This window comes from Sciurus carolinensis, chromosome 3 (assembly GCF_902686445.1).
Source record: "Sciurus carolinensis chromosome 3, mSciCar1.2, whole genome shotgun sequence".
In the NCBI taxonomy this organism is placed as follows: Eukaryota; Metazoa; Chordata; class Mammalia; order Rodentia; family Sciuridae; genus Sciurus; species Sciurus carolinensis.
In genome coordinates, this window is record NC_062215.1 from 133491026 (window position 1) to 133511989 (window position 20964).

The following is a 20964-nucleotide window of genomic DNA, read 5'->3' on the forward strand; positions in this document are numbered from 1 at the left end:
ATATCATCTGAGAAGACAGCAATCTATTTATATGAAGAAAATTATCTAGAGATAATTAGTAGGTGTTCTACTAAGCAGATACATAAGTTAAGAGTATTTTCAACTATAAATAAGAGAAAATGCAAAGTTTACTTTGTTCTCAAATTCTATAAGTAATCAGTGTAAGGGTGGTGCTATATTTCAATGATGCTATTATGGAGTGGGAATATTTTTATTTTTCTGCTTTAGCATCTTGGCCTATTCAAACTGATAGCATTTCATTATCTGCTACCTGTCTAGACTTATAATTATACATAGAAAGGAACAGAATATCATGTTAAAAATAACGAAGAAAGGTAGTTTTGCTTTTCATGAGATTTTTTTAAAAGGGATATCCACTTCAGGGATATCGATTTACAATTGTATTAGTGGGGACTGTGTGACATATCCACTTTGTTTACAAGGGAGGCTAGGATTTTAATATTTTAATTCAGTGTCTTTTTGCCACACCCCCTCCAAAAAAAAAAGGAATTTTGGTAATGAATTAGAAGAGTATAATTCATAAATTGAGAGCAACTTACAATGTTCATTGCAGAAATCATGATTGGAGTACTCATCTTCTATTAGGGTTCTCTAAAGACTAGAATATATGAATGTATGAGAGGGAGATAGTTGGAGAGCAGGGTGGGGGGGTGAGAGAGAGAGAGAGAGAGAGAGAGAGAGAGAGAGAGAGAGAGAGAGAGAGAGAGAAGAGAGTTTAAGGAACTTCTGCACACAGTTATAGGGACTGATAAGTTCAGGATTTCAGGATCTGCAGGGCACGGTGCCAGGTATAAACTCAGGGCAGAAATCTGAAAGTAGTCTGGAGACCAAAGTTCTTCCTCTTTCACGGGACCTTGGTCTTTTCTTTTAAACTCTTCAACTGATTGAAAGAGTCTCAAAAACATTATTAAGGATAATCTACTTTCCTCAAAGTCTGCTGGTTTCATTGTTAACCCCATCTAAAAAATATCTTTACAAGAAAATCTAAACTTTGGCCAACTGTCTAGATGGTCTTCCCAAGTTGACATGTACATTGAACCATCACAAGTCCACTCTTGCTAACTTGGCACCTGTACACATCCCCTTAAATGATATTCAATTGCCAAAGAAATATAATTATGAAGTGACACTCTGCCTAACATGGCACAGCTACCCTGTATATGACAGAAAACACACTGATCCTTTCCCCAAGAATAGGAGGTAAAGGTATCAGGTGATGTTCACTCTTCTCTTTAATGTTCTATAACTTAAATACTATAATGCAAAATCAGCAATAACAAAACACTGTGATATAATTCAATAATCTTATGTGATAATGGGATAAGAAAAGAGAATCAAGATATGTAAAGATGATATAGATATAGTAGATATAGATAGATACAGAGTTTGCCCTTTATCCAAGGTTACACAAAACTGATATTTGTAACTTCTTTCATTCACTATCCATTTCCTTTTCCTTCAGAATGTACCTCTGCTGGTCATAACTCTTAACAGGATGAAGTGACCCAAACCTTCATCCTAAAGGAACTGGGTCATTATTAGTCCTGCCTGAATAGAGCTTTAGTTTTTCCTTACATCAATCATAGATTGAAGTTAATGCTGAGAGTCCTCAAGGGTCACCTGTATTCCATGCATACTTTTCCTCCTTTCATTGTGGGGTAACTGCCAATTTCTCTTGGAAATCAGAACCAATCTCTTTATCCAATACAATTATTGCCTTGTTTGTCTATCAATTCAGAGGCAGGAGGAGACAAAGTGACCAGGCACATTCTTAACTTCTCATTCAATGGGATTGTGAGTAAGCCTCCTGGCAGAAGCACTTCTCCTTTTGAAATCGAGAGCTCTAGGTCAGCAGAGCATGCAGTGTGGGACAGAAAGCATAAATTTTGCTAGTTGATCACTAGGGGTGATAGGGATTGGTACCACTCTCAAGTTCCCCCACCAATCAATCTCTTGAACCATGAATCCCAGTTATGGAATTCATAGCACCATAGATTGGCCACTAATTCACAGCATATACAGCCTTCTGGAGAACTTCGCCCCAACCCAACAAGGCATCCTCCACTAGTTGGAGCTGTAACTGCGTTTTCAAAAATTGGTCTGCTCTCTATGAAACTAACTGATTCAGGATGATGGGAAACATTGCAAGACCCAAGAATTTGAGAACATGGGCTCAATGCTTAACATTATTTATTGTGAAATGAGTTCTTTGATCAGGGAAATAAAGTGGAATGTCACAAATTTACATAAAGCATTCTGTTAAACATGGAGGGTAACTTATTGAGCAGCATTGTGGGCAAGGAGGCCAATCCATACCCAGAGTAAATTTCTATTCCAGGAAAAACATAATATTATTCCTTCAATAATAGAAACAGTAGTTCAAAGCAATCAACCTGCTGCCAGGCAATTGACTGATCATCCCAGGGAGATACATGATCAGTGATGGTCTCCGCTGCTGGTCAAGTGCACCCTCAGCAGTGATGGTAGTCAGATCAACTTTGGTGAGTGGAAGTCCATGTTGCTGAGCTCATGCATAACCTCCATCCCTACCACTCTGGCCACTAGACGATGACATAAGTGACTGGAGAAAGAGACTGTTTGGGCTCCATAGAACACGTTTCCTTTTCTCTTGATTGTTAAAATCCTCTTATCTGAGGTCCTTGTCACCAACTTCCCAATCATGTTCCTTCTAAGTCCCTACCCAGCCACCTAACACATTGGTCTCAGCTCATGGATTGATGTAGAATTTCATATCTGACTATTTCTCATTTCAAGAGAAATACATAATCATATTCACTGTTTAAGTTTCCACCCTTTGGGAGAATTCCTTCCATTGTTCTTCAGGGGGGCCCCAGGAAGGAGCTGTAGCACCCCAGATTGCTACTTTCAGACAGCACTTGCATCTCACCCAGAACCACCTATAAACCAGGTCCAAGTTTCTTCTCCCTCTGTCAACTGTCACCTGCCCAGTGTCATAATTTAGATAACTCTTCTTTCCCCACCCTTTAAAAAGTAGCAGCTCTGGAGAATCAGTGCAAACATCAAGGCATAAAACAACCAGGAGCTGTGATCAAAATATAAATGGCCTGCAATTCATATTTCTTTAGCCCTGGCTGTTCTCTTTGCTTGGAGGTTTTGTTTGTTTGTTTGTTCTTTGTCTTCTGTTTTCCTCTCTTTTTTTCCTGAAGTATCCTCACGTCCTACAAATCTTTGCTCAAATGTTCCCATCTCAATGTGATCTCCAATGATGAAAATATCCAAAGCTGATGCCCAGTGAGTCAGGCCTTTGTACTCTGCTTACCTTGAGTGTGGCCTAAACTTGGGTGACTTGTTTCTAACTGGATAAAATACGAAAAAGTGATAGACTTCCACACCATTGGCTATGCTGCTTCATGTATAACATTTTATGAGTTCATCCTAGACTGGGAGAGGAGCTGTTCCTGCAATCTTGGAAGCCTCTATTCTGTGGTAAGAGCTTGTGAAAAAGCTCCTGAGCAAGAAACTGCTGGCAGCCTCTAGTTGCTGAGTGGCCCTGAATGGTGGTCAGTAGGAAGCCCAGGATCTCAGTCCTACAACAAGGACATAAATAAATTCTGCCCAAAATGCTAGGATTTTTTTTCCTTGACAAGTTTCCAGATGAAAATACTGTCCAAAAAAAATCTTTATTGGTCAAAGAATAGGCATACTGACCCACAGAATAGGCATACTGACCCACAGAAACTAGCAGATAATAAATGTGGATTATTTTAAGATAGCGAATTTGTGGTGATTTGTTAGACACAAACACACACACAATACAACAAAACAAAAACAAAAGTAATAAACCTTTCCCAATCACTGTTTTTGAGATTGCTATTTTTTCTCTTACCGCATGCATGCCTAGTGACTGTCTCTGCTTAACTTTGTGTTATCCACATCCATTTTCATTATCTATTATTCATTCAACTAACATATTTATCTGTTTTAATCTCTCTCTGTCAACTATGATGAAAATACCATAAAAAAGGGCAGAACTGCTTTCCCCTTTGTCACAGCAACTCTGCTAGCATAGCACCTGACCAAAAAAAGGAAGCCATTCAATGAAAGGTAAATGAATACAGGCATCACAGTCAAACCACCCAGACTGGAAATATGAGATAGCTTGAATAACATTCAGCAGAGTAAATATAGAAGATAAACCACAGGTCATGATCCAGGACATCCTGACTCTAGGGTGGATTCTACCACTTACAATAACTCTGGACAAGTTTGAAAAAGTTGCTTACCTTTTGTTCTCTCGATTCTGAATATGAATACTGTTATGTTTTGGATATGAGTGTCGCCCAAAAGTTCATGTGTTAGTCAACACAGCCGTGTCCAGAGGTGAGAAGATTGGATCACAAGGGATCTGACCTCTTCAGTGGATTAATCTTTTCAATGGATTAATAATTTGAATAAAGTATTGGGAGGTGGTGGAAACTATAGGCAGGTGAGGCATGGCAGGGCGAAGTAGGTCACTGGGGAAGTGACCTTGGGAAATGTGTCTGTCCCTGGCTTGTTTTTCTATTTCTGTCTCTCTCTGCTTTCTGGCAGCCATGAGCTGAGCTGCTTTCCTCCACCACACCCTTCTATCATGATTCTGTCTTAGAGCCAGCGGACTGTGGACTGAATCCTCTAAAACTATGACAAAAAAAATAAATCTTTTCTCCTGTAAGTTGTTCTTGTCAGGTTATTTTGGATATAGTGACAAAAAAAAAAAAAAAAAAAAAACCTGAGGAACATAATATAAGCTTTGTCTACTTACATATTGATTTTCAGAATAAAACAAAGAAATGTATATAATATTGCTTAATTCATTTTAAGAAGCAACATTAATTCTAAATGAAGAGATCCAGAAGATATGTTTCAATCTTCATATTAAACACAGGAATTATAGACAAGAAGTTAACAATATAGCACTTAAGAAAAATTAAGAGTTGCTTCCCAAGGTTGGGTATGATACACACTCACATATGTTGGGAGTGGTGTAAAAATGGTGTAAAATTCTGAGCAACTGTTTGGAAAATATTAAAAGTCTCAAAAACATCACATGCATATAATTTACTCCAGAATTTCTACTTATAGGAATCTGTCTTGTGATTGGTCAGGTATAAAAAGATTACAATTCAAGAATGCTTATGGAAGTTTGGCTTGTATTTTAACACAATGTAGTTGACCTGACTGTTTAAGCACAAACTGATGATCTAATATAAAGTTTTATATTTTCTCTTTTGTTGGTTGGAATCTATACTATCCCTCACCTTCTCTCTTTCTCTTCACATTGATTACATTTTGGCCAGTCTCTTAACTTTGTCCTAACCTGAGACCAGGATCTTCACATTTCCAACCTCATGGGTTTGCGGAGAACATATCTGAGGACTAATGTTGATATATCTTTTGTTGCCCTGGTGACATTTTCTCTCTCTAAAGAAAAAATAATAGTAATTCAAGGAGAAAAATAGAGTAGTCCTGCTAAGAAGATATCATATCGAAGAGTATTTATTTGCTATGCTTTGCCATTTTCTAAATGCATATTTACAAAGCATATATTAAATTATATGTCAGGGTTCATTACAATTTGTTTTGAAGTACAACAACTAGACTACCTTTTCACACAATTTCTTTTTAATTTTTTTTTTCTTATTTTTAAATATTCTGGTTAACTGACATTCCTGTCTTGGTATTTATCACTAAGAATTTCTTTCTTTTTATTTATTTATTTTGATTAATTGTACACAATTGGGGTATAATTGTTGTTTCTCTGGTTGTACACGAAGTAGAGTAGCAACATATGTGTAATCAAACATTTACATAGGGTAATGATATTTGTCTCATTCTGTTATTTTTCTTTCCCCCCACCCCCTCCCACCCCTCTTTTTCCACTCTACAATCTATCTGTCCTCCACTCTTGCTTCCCTCCTGTCCCCTGCCATTATGTATCATCATTTGATTATCAGAGAGATCATTTGGTCATTGGTTTTTTGGGATAGGCTTATCTCATTTAGCATGATAGTCTCCAACTGTATCCATTTACCTGAAAAAGCCATAATTTTATTCTTCTTTATAGCTGAGTAATATTCCATTGTGTATATACACCACAGTTTCTTTATCCATTCATCAATTGAAGGGCAATCTAGCTCCTGTGAATTGAGCAGCTATGAACATTGATGTGGCTGCATCACTGTAGTATGCTAATTTTAGGTCCTTTGGGTATAGGCCAAGGAGTGGGATAGCTGGGTCAAATGGTGGTTCCATTCCAGCTTTACTAAGGAATCTCCACACTGCTTTCCAGAGTGACTGCACTAATTTGCAACCCCACCAGCAATGTATGAGTGTACCTTTTTCCCCACATCCTCTCCAACACCTATTGTTCCTTGTATTCTTGATAATCACCATTCGAATTGGGGTGAGATGGAATCTTAGGGTAGTTTTGAATTGCATTTCTCTTATTACTAGAGATATTGAGCATTTTTTCCTATATCTGTTGATCACGTGTAGATCTTCTTCTGTGAAGTGTCTGCTTATTTCCTTAGCCCATTTTTGAGTTATTCCCCATAAATTCCTGGGGAACTTTTTGAAATATTGGTATTTCCATAAACCTCACTCCATAAACCTCATGGGTATTGTCTTGTGTTATTTATTTGCATGAAACAAACCATATTATTTCCATTTTAAATTCCTAAAAGAATTTGCTAAGTTTCTATTGTGTACATTTCAAAATTAATCTCTATATATACACTATGATGTAGACTTTTGTTTTGCTACAAAAACTTATAAGAAAGGATATCAAAACTCATAAATTATGGCCGTAACACTCTCCAAATTATTTGGTCAGGTCTATAAACTCTGTAGTTGAATATTACATGAACTGATTAATCCTAATATCAGGAAGTACAAAGTAAGAGAAGTATGTGTTCAAATATGATCAAGATTAGCAAGATTGAGTGGGTGTAGCTCATCTCTTCTGTACAACCTCTGCAATCTTTATACACTAGCACTTTAAACACACAGTTTTTGAAATTAGCATTTAGGCAGGGTCTCCAGATATGTCCATAAGTCAATCATGCTACAGCTGAGACAACAGTATTGGTATTTGATAATTGGCAACTTGATAGTCATCTACTGTGTCAATGCAACTACATTAATTCAAATGAAGCAAATAGAATAATTCAAATCATAGTGGTTAGTCTGAAAGAGTAAATCATGAAAGTCTTGATATTTCACATACCTGCATCAGAACGGAAGCTTCGCTTTTCATTAGAAGCATTGTACTTCTATTAATAAAATGTAAACTCACTTATTTTAACATTCTATTATTACATGTATTGTACTTATTATACATGTATTTATGTGTATATATTACAGAAATTAACTTTTATTAAAAACTCTAAGGTCTATCTTTCTTATTTGTTGCCTACAGCTTCCCAACAAAATATTATTTTATAAAAGATTCTTTGATGATTAACTCTTCCATTAGTATTGCAACTTTTTTACTTCGTATCACTTGCCACTCTAATTCTTTTAAGTACTTATTTTACTAAACCTAGCCTCTATTTTCTTTCACAATTCTCCTTTAGCATCCTCTTCTTGCAACCAAATTAGTCACCCCTCTTGATTGGATATCTCTTCCATGCAATGACAAAGAGTACTTCTCAGTAAAGGAGTGATAATAGAAATGGAACAGATAAGATCTATGATTTGACTACACTATTATTTATCCATTCTTATCACTTCTGCACATATACCCCACCCTAGACATATTTCTCTACATAGATATTTGTTAGAAAATGCATGTTCTTCTTTCTGTTTGTACAAAACAGTTTATTTTCCCTGATAATATCCTTCCATCTCCAATGTCTAACCTTTCTTCCTCAGACTAATACAACAATATTGTTCAAGACTCAGTTCAGATGTCACTTTTCCTAAGTAGGACTCCTTGGTATTTTTAGAGCATGTCTGTTTTTAGGTACTGCACCACTGTACGAATATCTCAAAAAGGGATTGCTAACATTTCCTGGGTGTGATCTCTTCTTATTTCTGCGTAGTGTACCTAAATACACTTGCACTTGCCTGCAGGTACATTTACAAAATAGTATTTTAAAAATACTATTGTAAAAGTGTGCCTTTTTCCTCACATCTGTGCCAACATCTATTATTGTTTGTGTTTTTGATAACAGCCATTCTAATTGGAGTAAGATGAAATCTTACTTGTTTTAATTTGCATTTCTCTAATTACTAGAGATGTTGAACAATATTTTATATATTTATTAATTGCCTGTGTATCTTCTTCTGTAAAGTGTCTGTCCAGTTCCTTGGCCCATTTATTGATTGTTTATATTTTGGATGTAAAGTTTTGTAAGTTCTTTATAAATTTTGGAAATTAGTGCTCTATCTGAAGTGCATATGGAAAGGGTTTTCTTCCACTCTGTAGGCTCTCTTTTCACATTATTGATTATATCCTTTGCTAAGAAAAAATTTTCTAGTTTTAGTCCATCCCATTTATTGATTCTTGCTTTCATTTCTTGTGCTTTGGGAGTCTTGTTGAAGAAGTCTGATCCTAAGCCAATATGATAAAGATTTGGGCCTACTTTGTCTTCTATTTGTTGCAGGGTCTCTATCTAATTCCTAAGTCCTTGATCCATTTTGAGTTGAGTTTTGTGCAGGGTGAGAGATAGAGATTTAATTTCATTTTACTGCATATGGATTTCCAGTTTTCCCAGCACCATTTGTTGAAGAGAATATCTTTTTTCCATTGTATGTTTTTGGTTCCTTTGTCTAGTATGAGGTAACTGTATCAATGTGGGTTTGCCTGTGTGTCTTCTGTTCTGTACCATTGGTCTGCCTGTCTATTCTGGTGCCAATACCATGGAGTTTTTGTTACTATTGCTCTGTAGTATAGTTTAAGGTCTGGTATTGTGATAACTCCTGCTTCACTTTTTCTGCTCAGACTTGTTTTGGCTATTCAAGGTCTCTTATTCTTCCAGATGAAGTTCATGAATGCTTTTTCTATTTCTATGAGAAAAAGGCACACTTTTACATTGCTGGTGGAGTTCCAAATTGGTACAGCCACTCTGGAAAGCAGTGTAGAGAATCCTCAGAATAATTGCAATGGACCCACTTTTGACCCAGTTATCCTACTCCTTGGTTTGTACACAAAGGACATAAAATTAGCACACTGCAGTAACACAGTCACATCAACATTTATAGCAGCTCAATTCACAATAGCTAGATTGTGGAACCAACCTAAATGCCCTTCAGCAGATGAATGAATAAAGAAACTATGGTATATATCACAATGGAATATTATTCAGCCATAAAGAAGAATATCATTATGGCATTTGTAGATAAATGGATGGAATTGGGGAATATCATGCTAAGTGAAATAAGTCAATCCCAAAAAACCAAAGGCTGAATGTCTCTCCTGACAAGTGGATGATAATATATAATGGGGGTAGGGGGTGAGACAAGAATGGAGAAACTTTAGATTATGTAGAGGGAAATGAGAGGGAGAGGGGTATGAAAAATGGTGGAACGAGACAGACATCATTACCCTATGTACATGTATGATTACACAAATGGTGTGAATCTACATCATGCACAACATAGAAACAAAAAGATATACCCCATTTGTGTACAATAAATCAAATTGCAGTCTGTAAAAATAAAAAGTAATTTAAAGAATACTATTAAAATAGTATTTTAAAGAGTATTTAAATACTATTAAAATAATAAAAGGTACTGCTTTATTAAATACAGTATTTGAAAATACTATTAAAAATAGTATTTAAAAAATCTTAGACATTTAACGAAGTATCTGTTGCTGGTGCTCAATAATTATCTGTTGAGTCTATGTAAAGTTTTTAACAAATATAAATGACTAAAACTATGAATTCTTGAAATTGAGAAGTAAAATTTTCTTGACCTATTATACTTTAATTCTAGATCTGGTTTTTAAGATCAAACTAATTTATACACATTATAAAGCTGTAACTAGTTTATTAGTCATATCAATCTAATGATATCAAAGTTCTACTTTATATGACATGTTTGTACAATTTACACATTTATGACATGGTTTATCCTCTGTCAAATTCTACTTTGCAAAAAATATTTTTGTACAAATGTGTCAATGGAAATGAGCTTCTCAAAATTAACTTTATATAATTAAAAATAATCCTACAATAATCACACATATGTAGATAAATGATACAGATTTAAGTATATATACACATACATCTTCTATAAAACCCATCAATTAAGATATTAGAAATTATTTGAAACTGAAACTGTGTTTATGCTCTATGAAAGTGATACAATCAGAATCTAGTTATAATCCAGGATCACTAGGAGTCTAATGTTATTTAATCAGGATAACTAATTTTTATTAAGAGTAAGAGAAAATTCCTAATTTGTATAAAATAACCGATTTATACAATAACTTACAAATATTTATTCAACAGAAATTTTATATATCTGGTATTATTCTAAGTCCCTGGTACACATCAGTCTATAGGTACAAGACATGTATTAAAACTTTATTCAATAACTTCATTAAAATGTGACAAGTGTATTTCTTAATTCTCTTAGAATCATACTCTCTGACATAGCAAAATAAAACAACAGGGGAAAATGCTACCTTAATCATTTTAATAGCTATACATCATCTCCATGAAAGGTCACAGTGAAAATATTTGGGGTATGGGACCAATTTGATCTCTCATAGTACCTACATATCTATTTATCAGCTGTATTCAAGTCTATATACTCTTTTTCTGACATTCAACACAGAAAATAAGCTCCTTTAATAAAGATGAAAAACACTGCCCAAGGGAACAAGATTCCTTAGAAAACAATATTAATTTTCTTCCAAGGTCTTGAGTTATTTGGGAAACGTGCCTGATATTTGAGAAAAGGTATTGCTTTATATCACATCATAATTTGCCTTATGGATTAATATAAGACATTTACTCTTAGAAAATATTAGAAGGACCAGATAACTTTCTAGGATACAGCACATCAAAATATAAGGAATTTTATTATGTATAACTGAAATATGTAGTTATTTGAATTTCTATGAAACTTAAGAGTTTGTAAGACTATAAAATGCTTCATCTAAATTTCGCAGAGAAACTTAGCAAACAACAATCAATATGAAGAGAAGAAAATTACATTTTCAACTTATACCTTTTGCTGTAATGTAGCAATATGCTTGTGCATTTTCACAAGCCAAGGTGGAAGAAAATACTTTTGTTAAAAGTGGGTTGTAGGAGCTAGGGTTGTGGCTCAGTGGCGGGGCTCTTGCCTGGCATATGTGGGCGCTGGGTTCAATCTTCAGCACCACATAAAAGTAAATGAGTAAAGTGAGGATGTTGTGTCCACCTACAACTAAAAAAATTAAAAATAAAAAAAGTGGGTTGTAATGAATATTGTTTTCCTTTGATGAGGCATTCCAACAATAGAACTTTAAAATTGCCATAGACCCAAAGGCTATTAATTATTTCCATTTTTTTAATAGAGGCTCAAAGAACTGAAACAAAGGGAATTTGCTCGAAATGTAGCATCTAAATCCAGAAAAGATGAAAGAAAACAGGAAAAGGCACTTCAACGCCTGCACAAGCTGGCCGAGCTAAGAAAGGAAACTGTATGGTGCGTATGCAATGAAATGTGAAGTTTTCTTAAAACATGACCAAAAAAAAAAAAAAAAAGGTTGGAGGAGTTAGAAATAAAGGGCACAAATCTATTTATTTCTGTACCCAGAATAAGGCACACATGTTTTCATGACCTTCTGTAGGCTGTAAACAGTAATTTGAATTTGAATTTTATGCAAACACCTGTTTAATGCACATTTCAATAAAATGCCAAAATTACTATAATTTTAGTTTATAAAAAAGTAGATTCATATTATGCTTCCATTTAAGCTATCTGAATTGAAAGCTATCCTATTTCTTGGTGAAATTCAAAACATTTGATTGAAGAAGAGGGTAAGAGACTGTCTTATGACCTTGTTTGCAAAGGGAGTTTTAAGAGGATCTTATTTTTAAATGAAATTTTGGAGAACATTTATTTGAAATTTTCTTTCACATTTTAAAAAGAGGTCAGGAAGATGCTATGCACATCAGAAGCAGATCAAAATTAGTTTCACTGTGAATAAACTATACCTGGAGTGTTAAAAGTTCATGACTCTTAAACTTTGACCTGCTTCTCACAGTGAGCAGCTGTTAGATGTGAACAGTAGCATAATACAGACCTCACAATCCCAGGCAGGGCAACGTTATTAAAAGAAGACCGCTTTTAATAGTGTGCTTTTCCCCCCCCTGATAAATAAAACTTCTTTTGTTACTGTCTATAACAAAGTTATTTATAACAAATCTATTGTACACTGAATAGTGTTATGAAATTTACTGATTTACCAAAAAAATTTTAGGCATGCTGGATTTAGAAAATAATTCATGAAAATAAAATTTGGACATATTTAGAATCCTTTATGAACTGTAAATATACATATACTAACCAGATATGTTTTACTAAAATATATATACATATATATCATAAACTAACCAGATGTTTTGCATATATATAATATGTACACACACACATATATATATAATGTCATATATACACACACATATATATATAATATCATATATACACACACACACACACATATATATATATGTGTGTGTTTATATATATATAAACCAGATGTATTTTTTTACTCCATGAGGGGAGGGATAAATGGAAAATTATAACATTTGAAGTTAATGTTATAGAGAACCATGGAACTTATGTGATTTAATGTTCTAGAAGTAGCATTTGCAAAGGTAAATTCTAATATATTAAGGGAAATAGAATTGACGAGACATGTACAAAAAACCCTAATATTTCTTACCTAAATTACTGTCCTCATTATGGAACATACATTTTTACATTATGCACGTGCACAGCCCCATACACACCCAAACAGGCATGATTTTTTCATTAACTCTGTTCTTCTAACGATGTACAAATAGCAATTGTCACTGTTACTAGTAGCAGATGAGGCAAGAGAAGAGTACATTGTATTAGTGATTAAATAAAGAAAATATCCCAATATAAATGTTTAGTCATTTAAACTTCTAAAACACTAAAATTTTAAAATAACTTGGAACATTCTGCACAAGATGGAAAAACTTCTAATATTTGTGTGCTGACCACATATATTTTTAAAATCAGCATTCACTATTTTATGGTATAGTGTAATGCCATTTCTTTTGCCCTGCATTACTGTATATTATGATGTCACTTACAATTTCAGGATAATTTTAATATTGAGCCTAGCAACTCTGGAAGACTCAAAGCTGTCATCCAGTCAGCACTATTTCTTAGATATCTTTGCATGACAGCAAACTACTTGGGCCATGGTAGGCTCTGAGTGAATGCTGGTTGAACTGAGTTGTGGAATAAAAATCTCAGCATTGCATTTCTAAGGTCAAGATTGTGTGATTTTTCAATTTCTTTCATATTTTTCACATAATACCAATAAAGTTAAGTATTTGTGAATTAAAAAATAATTTTACTTTAGAGAATTTTATAACACTACAAAATGTCACTGAAAGAGGATGTGGAGGTAGAAAATCTTGGACAAGAAATAATGCTTTGAGGGCATAGTACTATCCAAGACATTGCTGGGTTTTTTTTGGCTGTAAGAGTAATTATAAGACCATATTTCCTAGTTATCCCAAACAACAACCAATAACTAAGAGGGACTGTGACAGTGTGGAAATCAATTGCAGCACATGAAAGTAGTCCTTGTAATGATTTAAAAATTTGGAAAAAAAAGATTTAATGACATTTCTAAGATTTAAGAGTTTGAGGTTTCTTCCTTCAAAGTATCCTATTTACCATACATTTGGTTTCTTTTTCTAGTGCTCCTGGAAGTGGCCCCATGTTCAAGTCAACAACTGTTACTGTGAAAGAAAACTGTAATGAAATATCTCAAAGAGTTGTGGATTCAGCTAATAACCAGCATGATTTCAAATATACTTTGATTCACAGTGAAGAAAACACTAAAGATGTTACCACTGTTGCTGCAGATCCAGAAAGCACAAATAATTATACAGAGAAAAATAACCAAGTTGGGGATCAAGCCCAGGGAATTCACAGACACAAAATCGGCTTTTCTTTTGCATTTCCAAAGAAAGCATCTGTGAAGCTGGAGTCCTCAGCTGCAGCCTTTTCTGAATACAATGACGATGCCTCTGCGGAGAAAGAATTTAGCAGAAAAAGTAGATTTGTCCCCAGTGCTTGTCATCTTCAACTATCTTCACTAACAGATGCAGTTTTGAGTTCTGAGGAGAAAACTAACTCTTTTCATCCACCAGAGGCAATGAGCACTGAGAAAGAAGCTGCTCAAACTCAAGAGATAAAAGAAGTTTCTAGTGAAAAAGATCCATTATTATTACCTTCATTTTGCCAGCTTCAACTTCCTTTTACTTCCAATGCAGATGATTGCCAAAATTCAGTTCCATTAGCAGATCAAATACCACTGGAAGATGTTAGTATTAATGAAGACATACCTGTGAGTGATAATAGTTCTGAATTGTTAGGAAACCAATCGACAGTTCTTGAAATGGCTAATGATTGCAAATCTGTGCAAGCTACCACAGAGGAAAACATTAAAAATAATGATGCATCCACTATTGAAATTGAAAATAAAAATGATCCTGAGACAGTGGACCCTTCAAATACTAAAGAGGATAATATAACCTTACATAAAAAAATAGATCTATGTAAAAGACCATGGGAGCCATTTGTACCTGTACTCAACAAACTTGGATCAACAGTTCTTCAGTGGCCATCAGAAATGCTGGTTTACACAAATACTGAGCCATCGATTTCCTATAGCTGCAATCCTCTCTGTTTTGACTTTAAGTCCACCAAATTAAAAAATAATCTAGATAAGAATAAGGTCCCCTTAAATGACCTTTCTTCTCAGCAGAAGGGAGAAGACTTTTGCAAGAGATCAATTTCTGAATGCAAGGATACATCTCTTACAGAACTTACAGATTGTGAAATTGATGGCAGCAAAACTGAATACACACAAGTCACTCCTCTTTTGACTGATGATACTCTTCCTAGTAGTTGTGATTCTGAAAGACATGAGAATATAGGTCAGAGGTCTAAAAATATTTCCTGTGGGACAAAGAAAACAGAAAAATATAATTTTACTAGAAATCAAATAAAGCATAACACTATGAATGAGAAATGCAACAAAATAAGGTTGAAAGATACTCATGAACATTGGTTCCATAAAAGTAGAAGAAAGAAAAAAAGGAGAAAGTTATGTCAGCATCATCATGGGCAGAAAACCAAAGAATCAGAAAGTTACTGCAAAATGGAAATGGAAAATAGTTATTCTGATAGAATTAGGAAAAATCCACTGGAACCAATTTCAGAAAGGCAGTATGTAATTGCAGGGCAATTATTAGACTCATATCAGTTACCTGAAAAAAAGCCTAAATCATCGTCTATATACTTAAATGAAAATGAAGAAATGTGTAAAATCTGGAATAGTGACTACAATAACAGTGATGCCATCAGTTTTAAAAACCACTGCAAAAAGAACACAATACTTTTAAAAGGACAATCACATCCAACAATGATATATTCTGGGAAGCATAATTTAACATACTCCAGAACTTACTGCTGTTGGAAATCCAGACTGTCAAGCTGTAGTCAGGATCACAGATGCACAGCTTTTCAAAACAACACAGAGTGCGTGAGTCAGAATCAGCCCGTTAAGAGAGCTTACAATTCCCTCATGAATGAATCAGAAAGATTCCATCGAAAACGTAGACAACATTCATACTGTTATTCTTCAGATGAAAGTTTAAATCGACAGAATTATTTACCAGAAGAACTTTTGAAGCCAGCAAGAGCTTCGATTGCTCCCTGTAAGCCTAAAAAGAAAAAAAGGAGAAAAAGAAGCAAATTATACATGGGAGGTGAAACTTTGGAAATCAAAGAAGATACAGATTATTCCATGAAAAGGAGTTCTTTAAGTCACCCAGATGGGTTAACAAGTGAGGGACAAAAGGAAGAAATAAAATCACAAGAAGTTGCAAATATTGAAAGGAACTCAGAAGAACCAGACCAAGGAAAAAACAAATTGGTTTTGCACCCTAGCAATCCCCTGCCTTCTGAAGCCAGTGATGAAACTGAGCAGTTAGTAGCACAGGCCACTTCTACTGAACTGTCAGAGGTTTCCAATGCTCCTACCACATCTGTCTATGTAGCTAGTGCCCCAACGAAAGAAGCAATTGGCAATACTTTGCTTGAACACAAAGAAAGAAGTGAGACTGCAAATATAAATGAAAAGCAAATTCCTTTCAAGGTACCTAATATTGAAAGGAACTTTAGACAGTCACAGCCTAAATCATACCTCTGTCATTATGAACTGTCTGAGGCCCTTCCACAAGGAAAGATGAATGAGGCATCAACAGATTGGCTGTGCTATAATTCAGGAATACTTAACACACAACCACCGCTACCATTCAAGGAAGCACATATCAGTGGTCATACCTTTGTAACAACAGAGCAAATCCTGGCTCCGTTAGCTTTACCCGAGCAAGCATTATTGATCCCACTAGAGAACCATGACAAATTCAAAAATCTACCATGTGAGGTCTACCAGCACATCATACAGCCAAACATGCTGGCCAACAAGGTCAAATTTACCTTTCCTCCAGCTCCTCTCCCTCCCCCGAGCACACCTCTGCAGCCTTTGCCTTTGCAGCAGCCCTTATGTTCTACCTCTGTTACCACTATCCATCACACTGTTTTGCAGCAGCATGCTGCAGCTGCTGCAGCTGCAGCCGCAGCCGCAGCTGCAGGAACCTTTAAAGTGCTTCAACCACATCAACAGTTTCTTTCCCAAGTCCCAGCTCTGGCCAGAACATCTATACCTCAGATCTCAGTAAGACCAGTAGGACCTAGGCTTTGTCCTGGGAACCAGCCAACTTTTGTTGCTCCTCCTCAGATGCCAATCATTCCAGCTTCAGTTCTTCACCCCAGTCATCTGGCTTTCCCACCTTTGCCCCATGCACTCTTTCCTTCACTGCTTTCCCCACACCCAGCTGTCATCCCTCTGCAACCCCTCTTCTAGTCATTACCATAAACCGGAAAGAAAATACTCACATGAAAACCATTGCTCTATGTGTGGGAGTTCCTCTCAATGAATAATTGGATATATAACTGGTGGAAAAAAAAAAAAAAAAGAAACTGGCCAAGATATGGCCTCATTGATTTCAATTCATTTACTGTAAGTGTAATGATGCAAATAAATTCTTAAGTTTCTGATATATAACATTATTAAAGCACTGAATAGTTTGAAAATCAATACTATATATGCTGTATATTAAAATGATGTCTTAAGAGTATGTATAATGTACATAAAATATATTTCTAGTACTGTAATTTATGTTATAAAGTATGCTTTCTGGTTTTTATTTCTAATCTTTGTGTATTTGCACCTATTTAACGTTTAGACAAAGCTGATGGCACTATGTTTTGTACCATGTTCCTTGAAACTGTAAATTCAGTGAAAAATATCTCTTGCAATAAATTTTTGTTAACTATTTAAGTAAATCAAACTTTGGTTTTTAGGTGGTTTTCACTATTTTCAGAGTGTTAATAACAGGATGTGTTCTATTTATGTTGTTTCTTGAGTCCACTTGTGTCTCTGAATCTCTTAGGCCCAACAAAATATCTTTGAAGCTCTATCAATTCCTGGATGTTACGATCTATCAGAATAAGTATATCAGAGGGTCCATTTGTTTTTCTCTTTATTCTAATATTGTTTATAATTTACTGTATTTCTCAGTCCTCTAATTAGACAATAAGCCATGAAAAATATATGTTAAGGTAATATTAGTATTTGAAGGGATAATAACTCAAAAACATGAGAAATATGTAGTATCCACCCAGGAATTCTCAAATAGAAATTGCAAATAACCAAATAAGTGTGCATATAACATTTTTGAATGTTAAATTTCTTGAATGTATTATGTTCATTTTCAAGTATAACAGGAAATATATAATACTAGCATGGATTGTTTTAATTCTAACAATTCACTATTCATTAAATAACATCTTGGGGAGAATGACATAAACATAACATATATATTTGGGAATCTGGAAGTGGGATAGAGGGAACATAATCCTCATGCAAATCTTTTTAGTACTTATATTTTTATCACATTTCCAAAATCAACAAAAAATAATTAGAAAGAATTTTCATCACTTTTCCAAATTGTTTCATTTTTAATTACTTCTGCAGTATTCTTTTCTTAATTGTGCAACACTTTAATAATTATACATTAGAAAACTAGGAAATATTACACTTTTCCTAAGGTTGCCTGCTCCAGACCATGCAATTTAGTATAACAAAAATCTCCCTTCTAGACTAGGCTCACCTCATGAGGTATAAATGTTAGAGGATTCTGGTAACTGGGTAATATATCTGAACATCAGGGAGCTCAACAGAGCCCCTCATAAGGGAGAGCAACTTTGAAATAGAGTTGTTCGGAGGAAATGTTATTTCATTATGAGGAAACACTAATCTATATGAAATGGAATATATTAATAATTTAGAACACAATATTTCCCATATCATAAAAATTAATATTGAATTCCATTTTAACAGAAATCAGAGAGAGAATCTAGGCCATTTACTTCCATGAATACTTGCCATAATGATCATTGATTTAAATGTTCTTTTGAAAAATGCTTGTGAAAGACTGCACCAGTTTATGATTGACAAATAAGAAGACAAAAATAGTAAGGAAGTAATTCCATTTCAAATGCTGTATGATAATATGTTCCAAAAATGGGAACTTAAATTGGAACAGATGATTTTTCCTCAAGCAAAATATTTGAAACTATCTTTGAAGATAAAGTAGAAGGAATATCTACTGGGAAATGCTGACCCAGTTTGTTTTTAGTCTGTCAAAGCAGAATTGTTCCTTCTGTTGTTAAAAAAATCAAACCAAGATATTGACTTTAAATATGCAGATTTCCCCTCTTTTTTTTTTTTTCATCATCTTCTGACTATTATTCTGGTTGTTCATTTCTTATCTCTTATTTTATCCTTTAATTCTTTTTTTTTCTTAATCTATTTTCTTTTCAATCTCATTGTAGACATAATTTGGGTATATGTGCGTTTTCTCATCTTTCTCCATATTGTTATTTCTTTTTTCTCTCAAATTATGTGAATGTCTTAATTTTTGTTGTTGTTGTTAAATAACATGTTTAGACATGCTTCACTTTTCAGTTGTAATAGAATATATTTGTTTTCAATTGTATAGTGGAAATATCTGGAAACTTTGAGGAGGAAAATTCTTAGTTAAGATTAATTGAAACTGAACTTGTTAGTACCTTGATTGTTCTCATGGATACCAATATCTAGATAAGAAAATCGAATCATAGTTAATTATCAAAGCCATTCTGGTCATAAATTTTTCTAGATATTTAACACCTTGATAAAATATTATTTAAATAATCTGAACATTCTGTATGTGTTAGAAACTCAAAATGAATGAATGATGAGGCACTTATTCATCTATTCTGATAACATTAAGTCCAGAATCACAGGAATTAGGTCAATTGGCTACAGACCAACGATGAGCAGAATAATCAATAGGGAAGTCAGGAAGGAGTCATCAAGAAACTGGGCTGTCAGAGGACCACAGGTCAAGCACATTAGTGGCAGCAGGAGTCAAGGCAGTAGGGCAGGCATACTCTGGAAGCACTCTGGGACATGGGCTGATGGCTTTTCCATCAGTTATATCCAGGAGCCAATATGCTAATCCTTTCTAGGCATAAATTAATTTATAACCTATAAGCTATGGAAATTTAAATGATTATCACACATCTCTTACCCACCATGTCTAGTCTTCTAGTTACAGGCATTACTATAGCATGTGTTACTATGTAGAAGAACAAATTGGAATATAGAATGAAATCTGAATATGAAAAGTAACTGTATGAAACAAAGAAAAATGTTTACATTAGATAATAGGAAGGAAACTTGCAGTTTCATCTATTATGCATATATCAGTGATGTATTTTCTCCAGGTGATTTTATGGGTCAATAGCTGTATTTAACTATCCTCATGACATCTCAAAGTGAATATCTAAAAAGTACTTTGTGCTTAGAGCTCAAAATCACTGTTTCACTTTATAAGTGCCACTAAAACCTGTTCTTTGTTCTGTGCATAACTTTATAATAAAATCTATTATTCAATTCAGAAACCAAGGTTTTATGGCCACATCAAAAAAATAAATGAACCATTTGGCTCCATTTTCTTAAATTCTTTTCAAATATTTTCCACTTTTTTCCGATTGCATTCTCTCTAAAGTTCTTGTCCTAGTAGTTCATAAAGAATGCTCTTTTAAATTCAAGTCTTCATTCTCTTATATCTCATATCTATAGCCCATCTTCTCCAATGCTGCCAAGGCCACAGTTGTAAAAATGCAATTTTAATATGATAGGTCCTCCACTTCAAAACCTACTATGGATTCTGTTATTCTCAAGGTAAATACCAAAGTCATGAGCATGTCATAGAAAATCTGTGGTGAAGCAGATGCCAGCTTCCATCCATATGAGCACTCCTCTGGGTCACCCATTCTAATTTACACAGTTCCAATCCTCTTTGAGCTTGTGTGAGCCTGTTCTATTATCCTCAATACTTTCCATTGTGTACTTGTTATCACTTGAATAATGAGCCAAAACTCAGCTAGATAGTCAGTGTCTTTTAGGAATTCTGTCTCAAGTTTCCTGTTCCCAGATAAGATAGCTTCCTGTAATTTATCTTTTTATGATATGCTGTGCACAAATTTTGCTATAAAATATTTTCTGTGTTGATGTATTGTCCCATCTGTCTCATT

At 34.5% G+C, this 20964-nt stretch overlaps 1 protein-coding gene across 1 annotated transcript in view; it reads left to right on the forward strand.

Annotated features, from left to right (window-relative positions):
* Positions 1 to 17612, forward strand: part of Znf804a (zinc finger protein 804A) — a 77858-nt gene extending 60246 nt beyond the window's left edge. Inside the window, exons 3-4 of the mRNA XM_047543874.1 lie at positions 11555 to 11685; positions 13945 to 17612. Coding sequence (XP_047399830.1) covers positions 11555 to 11685; positions 13945 to 17182 — 3369 coding nt within the window. The 3' untranslated portion in view covers positions 17183 to 17612. The remainder of the gene's footprint in view (positions 1 to 11554; positions 11686 to 13944) is intronic.
* Positions 17613 to 20964: the final 3352 nt, after the last annotated feature.